Here is a 7,108-nt window from a genome sequence, read left to right as displayed (position 1 = left end):
GTTTCTCTAGTTATTACATATTTAAATAGAAGGTTCATAATTAACCATTTATAGCATTAAGTATGATGTGATTATATATGTTCTTAGGACCAGTCTATACGAGACAAAAATAACTGACATAGTTGGTAGGACGACCCGGGAATAGGGGTCTGATTTACAAACATTGTTTGTAACTATATGCCAAGTTGGTTTTTCAGTTCCAATATTTTAGACTAACTAAAACTAGTCAAATAAAGAAATATTTATATTATTAGTTTCTTACATATTATCATAATATTTATAGTTTTTTCTTATATATAAGCTTATAAATACAAAAGTTGACAAAATGGGTAAGCTTGAAAATGAAGCCTCAGTTTGGAGGACCTTTAAGTAATTCACTCCCTTGAGAGTTTTCACATATCTCTCTCTCACTCACAGTGATAGAGATAGGTTTACAAGAGGATATAGAGAGAGTGAGAGGATGATGAAAGATGAAATCCCCAAAAACAAGTTGCTCCTGTCAATGAAGGAGAAGGAATTAAAGAAAGAAACAGGTTGCCTTAATGGCTATGGCGGCTTGGCAGACCTGTAATCTTTTGGCTTCTTTAATGCTTCACGTACAGCAACCACACAAACAATTGAATGAAAAAGTGTTGTATTAATTCCTCAATTCTCAGTTGAGATATTATTATCTGATTTCTATTTCAATTTCAATTCCAAGTTCCAACCCTGGAGCTATAGCTAGATATAATTAAGTCAGTCACCATCTACTTTCATAACCATTTTTTTTCCTTGTTTTGTGCTTTAAGTGTTATATTTTTTTTATATAAAATTTATCTAGAAATATATAGGGTTAGGAGAAGGTGGACATAAATGGAGTTTAGGTTGGATTTTCAATTGCTATGGATTGTTGTGAGGAGTCTCAATTGGGGTGTTGTAGTTGTAGTTGTAGTTGTAGTTGTAGTTGTAGTACCACTTGTCATCACATAGTTAACACCTTTCAGAAGCTATGGCTGGCTTCTTCTCATTAGGATCTGCAACTTACCCTACTCAACAACACCCTAACCCCAACACCAACACCAACACCAATACCAACATAAACCTTGCTTCAAATTCAAATAACCCTACTGAATCCAGCAGCTGGTTCTTGTACACCTCCACCAGAAACACCACCACCCATGACCACCGCCCCACCACCACCAAAGACTTTGAACTGTGGCAGCAGCCACCTATGACTAGTACTGGTGGTGGTGGGGATGCTAGAACTAATAATAATATTATTAATTTCTCAGATGAACCCACCTGGGGTTCTGGGGGTTTTGTGATGATGGGACATGGTATCACCGGAACAGCTACCGGTGCCGGTGGTGGTGTGAGCTGTCAAGACTGTGGAAACCAAGCCAAGAAAGACTGTCAACATATGAGGTGTAGAACTTGTTGTAAGAGCAGAGGGTTTCAGTGTCAAACACATGTGAAAAGCACGTGGGTTCCGGCGGCTAAACGCCGGGAGAGACAGCAGTATCTCTCCGCCACCGCCGCACAACAAGATCACAACCGCCGCCGTGGTATTCCAACTACCAAAAGACCAAGATCAGGTCAAGATCATGATAATAATAACAATAATAATATTAATTTGGTTAATCCGATTACTACTGCTATTGCGTATCACTACTCAGGTATATAAATTCTTTATCCAATAATATTCTTTAGGTTAATTATTATATAAATTTAGATTTCTTTCCCAAATGGTGTATTTTAAAATTTGTCTATAATCAAGAAACCTAACTGCTTCCTAGGAAAAGACTAACAAATAATTTGGACCTAGATCTTATGCAAACATATTTTATAATTTCATGAGGTCGTTACTCGTTAGTATTTTTGTATTCTATATATTTAATTAATTGTTGGAGGGAGGGAAAGTTGATGAAGATGATTAAGACTTATATTATATATTAATATTATTTTTGCACAAAAATATTTTTAATAAAAGAAGCTTTAATTAAACGTGCATAGTTGCATACAATACTCAATACTCATTTATAATATACAATCACTAGACCATAATTGTTAATAAGTTAGTACTACTGGAAATTTAAATCATTTTTACTTTAATGATTGTTTACTTGTTGTGCAACTAGGGTTTGAGGTAGGCAACTTCCCATCAGAAGTTACAACACTGGCGAACTTCAGGTGCGTAAGGGTAAGCTCGATTGATGACACCGACGATCAATTCGCATATCAAGCTGCGGTTAACATAGGTGGGCATTTGTTTAAGGGAATTCTCTATGATCAAGGCACGGAAAGTCAATACATGGGCGGGGACACCTCGTCGGGTGGCAGCGCAGGGATCCCGCAGCTAAACCTCACCACAACGTCCCCGGGTAATTCGACGGCGGCAGCAAACTTTATTGGTCATTCTTTATATCCTTCTCTTGGTGGCAACGATTACTTGACAAGTACGCAGTTTTTCCATCAAATATCAAGAGATTAATTAACTACTCAGTCAATCATCGGTTAATAATAAGTGTTGCTTCCTGTTATGATGATCAGTTTATATGTCACATCCTACAATTAGCTCAAATGAAGGTTGTGATTTGGTTTTCTGATTATAGTACCGGTACACATTTTGATGCAAAGTTGAAATTAAGGTCCTATATTTTACACTCATTGTCCTAAAGATTTCTTGATTAGTAGGAGACAATATACCTAGGAGTTGTGTCCATATTGTTTGTTTTGGTGTTTTATTTGTTTGTTTTTTAATAAAAAAATGTTGGTTTCTTAATTTCAATAATTTGTGTTGAGTGTCTCGTGGGTTTGAATTTGTTGCAAAAATTCTTCTTTTTCTTCCTTCATTTACGCCTTAAAGCTGGAATCCTCTCATTTTTTTTGTGTTCTTTTATTCGGTTTCTTTGAGCCCTACAGCCATGCATGAAAAGTATAACCACAAAACACATATTTTAACCAATTATTTTTTAAAAAAAAACCTAGTAGAACTTCCTTATGTGGGTCTAAAGATTTGACCTTTTTTTATCTTGTAGCTGCATAGAGGCACAAAAACAGCACATCTTTTCATGTCATTGGTTCTAGAAAGGGTTTACAGTTTTGTAAATGAAGAATCACCATGAGTGTTTTTTTTCTAACGATGGTGCTTTGAGTCCCAAATGAAAAAATAAATAGTAAAAGAAAAAAAAGTACACAAGAGAATATAAATGCGACTTAAAGGTGATGTTGAATACTATATGTACTGTGGAACATAAAAGAGCCATCATGTATTTCAATTATTTGTGTCTTTATTATACCTTAATAAACTTTGGTTTGCTTGTTTTAGTTGCTGCATGTCGTTCAATCTTTGCCAAGAAACTCCTACCCTGTGACTAATAAATGCATTAGCCTTTTCCAGTATTGATCGTTAGACATCTATTATTATGTTACTCCCTTAAATATCTTAGGGGTTGTTTGAATTATGAGGCTACCTCTGAATCGATTCAAGGTATAATGTTTTTTGTTCACGAATAGAAACATCATATTGTTTATGGAGCATTTTTTTAATTGTTAAGTTTCAAAGACATGTTGAATGATTCAGAGGTACCATTTAATCATTCAGACATTTTAATGACTCAACACATAATTGATAAAACAACCCCTTAATTAGTTAAATGTTATGTAATAAGTGGTTTGGGAACTAGACATGTATTTTCATTTATTTTTTGAAACTTGTACTTCTAGACAGTCTGCTTCCCTGTAAGCAAACTAGGGAAGTTCATTTATTTTGTCGGAAAACAAGCTCGGCAAGTTCGTTTGGGTGGCAATCGAACTCCATAGATGAAAGACTATGAAGTTCAGTTTCCATCTAAGCGAATTGAACTTACTGAGTTTACTTATGGATAGCAAACTGCACGTATAGAGGTGTAAGAAGTTTCAAACAACATCTTTAAGTACCTCTCGTTCCTAAACAACCTTCTCCCTCTCCCCGAAAATTCTTGTTTGTCGTCTGTTCTTCATAGTATTCAGATAGCGTAATTTAAGCGACAAGCACGGATCATCGGTTAACCTTGAGGTTTTAGAAATCATGTCAGTTAACCTCACCAAAACAACACCTAAAAATGTATGGGATTATTGAGAGAGTTCACTAATTATTAATCACTTTGCTGAGACCAATAAAAATTAGCGTGACTGATTGACAAGATATGTTGTCCTGCCTTCATTACATAATATATATTTTTATCATCTACAGTAAGGAACTGTGCTTTGGACATGAAATTACATCTTTTTCATATATATCTCCTCCCTGCAATATCAATCTTTAAGTGAGCGTCAATATCCAAAAACTTTCTGTTGATTCAACGTTTGAAAATTTTCCTTAACTGATAGTCAACATGTATATACATAAATGGGTACAAAAATATATAAATATGAGTGCAAAAGAGGTTAATCTTCTAAGGATCTAAGAAAATCATATTTCAACTCTATTTCACAAATAACCCACCTATCACGTTTAATGAAAAATGAGCATTCATATTATATCCATTAGTTTTTGTTTTTTTTTTGTACGGAATGTTTTTATAATTTAAGGAGTGGTTTAGGATGTTGTGAATTGAGGAGAGAAAAATATAGTGATTTTTTTGTATATTTGAAAAATTATTATTCACTCTTATAATTTTTTAATATTTGTTGAAAGTATTTGTGAGTAGAGGAAATAGAAAATGTAATGATAAAGGTATGGAAATATATTATTTAATTGAATAAGAGAGATGGAAAGTAGTGATGTTTAGTGTAATTTTGGATTTAAAGATAGTGAAAGGGATAAGAATGCTCTTAATATGCAAATGGAATGTTTCATTGTCGCGTAAAGATCGATACGTAAATTGGATCATTCCATTATCATTGCAATAAGACCATGTGTACTGGGGTGGCATCCCCACCCATGGAGCCCCATAATGTCGGGAACACCGTCCCCGGGGCGCTATGGAGGGTATGGACGTTTCCTACATAGTGTCGGGTGGGGGAAAATGGGTGGAATGTGATTGGTGAGTTTATTATTCGTATATTTTTTTAATAAAATATAATAATAGGGTAATGATTTGAAGGAGCTTCATACAATACGCACATTTTAGTCATAAAACCCCTATGATGATGTGGCACCATATGGCGTATAACGCCCCCCATAAGGGTTCCATCCACTACACATGGTCTAAGAAAATTGAAGGTTTGCTCATTTCGCTAAACACTAATTGAGAATGTAGCTTTCCATTATGGCATTATTACACGTAAATTCTACTTATTGCATTATAAACAAATTCTACTAATTTTCTTATTAAGAGGAATGAAGAAGATGAATGGCGTTTATTGTGTTGGCGACGATTTAGTTATTAATAGATGAAGGTATAGAACATTAGGATAAGGATAATGATCCAATTTTTAGGAGTGATCGATGCATGGTGGTAGCTATGATCTTAAATAATGATGATGATACTATGATAGTGACGATTTAGGTAATTTACTGATGTAGATGAATATCATAGTAATAATAAACCTAATTGGATTAATGGTCTAGGGTTAAGTTATTTGATAAAAGGGAATAAAAATGAGAAGAATGGTCTAGGGTCAAGTTATTCTATAAATGAGAACAAAAATGAGAAGGATTTCTAACAACACAAAAAAACCCCTAAAAAAATAAATGGATTTCAAACAACTCAAAATTTAATAAAAAAATGAAAAATGTATAAACACAAAAATGTTTCCACCGCCTATCTTGTTCTCATAAAAAAAATATAATGGTAAGTGAAAAAAGTCGTGTCTTTTTATTTACTGCGTCTTTTTTTCTTGACACTGTGTCCTTTTTTTTCTTTATATTGTGTTATATTACTCAATATTATGTTATATTTTATTCGACATTGTGTTATATTTTGCGATCTATTGTGTTATTTTTAGTTATAATTGTGTCTTTTATTCATTTTTATCATTGTGTTTTGATCTCACCATTGTGTCTTTCGTCATTTATTTTTTAATTTTTTTGTTTATTTTTTTTGAACGGGAATGATGGCGGAAACATTTTTATTTTTTATTTTTTTTTCGTTTTTTATTTATATTTTGAGTTAGGAAAATCAGTTTTATTGGTCCCAACTATCGTCTTTTTGTCACTGCCGGTCCCAACTAACGAATTGGCTGTTGACGGTCCAAACTTTTAATGTATTTATTTTTAACGGTCCGCGACCAATAGAATTCTAATGTCGTTAGTTTCAGGTCGCCGAAAAACGTTTTTGGCCGGAAAACGCATATTTTCTCCCGAAAACTCAACAATTTTGTCCCAAACATCATGGTAACTTTGTATCGTACCTTTAGGAACCTTTTTCTAGTAAAAGCCCCAATTATTGACGTCGCCGGAACCCTAGAACCATCGTCGATATCAGTTAATGGTGCTTAAGTGATGGTGGTTGGTTGGCGGTGAGTCAATTGGTGGTGGTGGCGGTGTTCATGTGGTGTTTTCTGGCAAAAAAATTAACTTTCCCGGCATAAAACGTTTTTCCGGCGATCTGAAACTAACAGCGATAGGATTCTGTTAGTCGTGGACCGTTAGAAACATATACATTAAAAATTGGGACCATCAGTGACCAATTCGTTAGTTGGGACCGGCAATGACCAAAAGGAAATAGTTGGGACCAATAAAAACCAATTTTCTTTGAGTTATGATTTTTTTATTATTTTTTTTGAATTTATTTTTAAAGGGTTTTTTGTGTTGTCACAAATCTTTCTCACACTTCTATTTTTTGTCTCCCTTTAAATTTTAATTTTACCCTAATGGTCTATTGATTTTAGAACCCTACAAACACAAATTTAACGATGAGGTAAAGATATAGTTGTCACCTAATGTACATGCGACAAACGACGAACTTAAGTTTCAAGACACGTAAAAAAGTAAATTGCATATAAAACTAAATAATAACGCAACTATTAAAATTATTACGTAATAGTCATGTCATCGCCTGCTTGCATATCTATCACACAAACCAAGTCATTTTGTCGCCCCCTTTGCACCCCATAATGTACAGCCGGTCGAAAGAGAAGGATATTAAACTTCTGTAAAATCTTCTAAAAAGGCAAGAAAGTAAAAAATTGAGTGAAACTATCT

At 34.0% G+C, this 7,108-nt stretch overlaps 1 protein-coding gene across 1 annotated transcript; it reads left to right on the top strand.

Moving 5' to 3' along the window:
- Positions 1-680: 680 nt before the first annotated feature.
- Positions 681-2,932, top strand: LOC143547939 (protein SHORT INTERNODES-like). Its single transcript, XM_077039232.1, has 2 exons — positions 681-1,655; positions 2,118-2,932. Exons 1-2 carry the CDS (start codon positions 989-991, stop codon positions 2,468-2,470), a joined length of 1,020 nt encoding a protein of 339 aa, XP_076895347.1. The 5' UTR covers positions 681-988; the 3' UTR covers positions 2,471-2,932.
- Positions 2,933-7,108: the final 4,176 nt, after the last annotated feature.

The sequence above is a fragment of the Bidens hawaiensis genome, unplaced genomic scaffold, assembly GCF_021521415.1.
Source record: "Bidens hawaiensis isolate Kalapana, Puna unplaced genomic scaffold, B.hawaiensis_p1.1 tig00014897_1, whole genome shotgun sequence".
In the NCBI taxonomy this organism is placed as follows: Eukaryota; Viridiplantae; Streptophyta; class Magnoliopsida; order Asterales; family Asteraceae; genus Bidens; species Bidens hawaiensis.
The sequence above is the reverse complement of the archived record's forward strand: the minus strand, read 5'-3'. Positions and strand labels throughout refer to the sequence as shown.

Coding starts and splice junctions, on each gene's coding strand:
- LOC143547939 (XM_077039232.1), top strand. CDS start 989: ATGGCTGGCTTCTTCTCATTAGGATCTGCAACTTACCCTACTCAACAA. Junction 1,656..2,117: donor TATTGCGTATCACTACTCAG/GTATATAAATTC, acceptor TTGTGCAACTAG/GGTTTGAGGTAGGCAACTTC.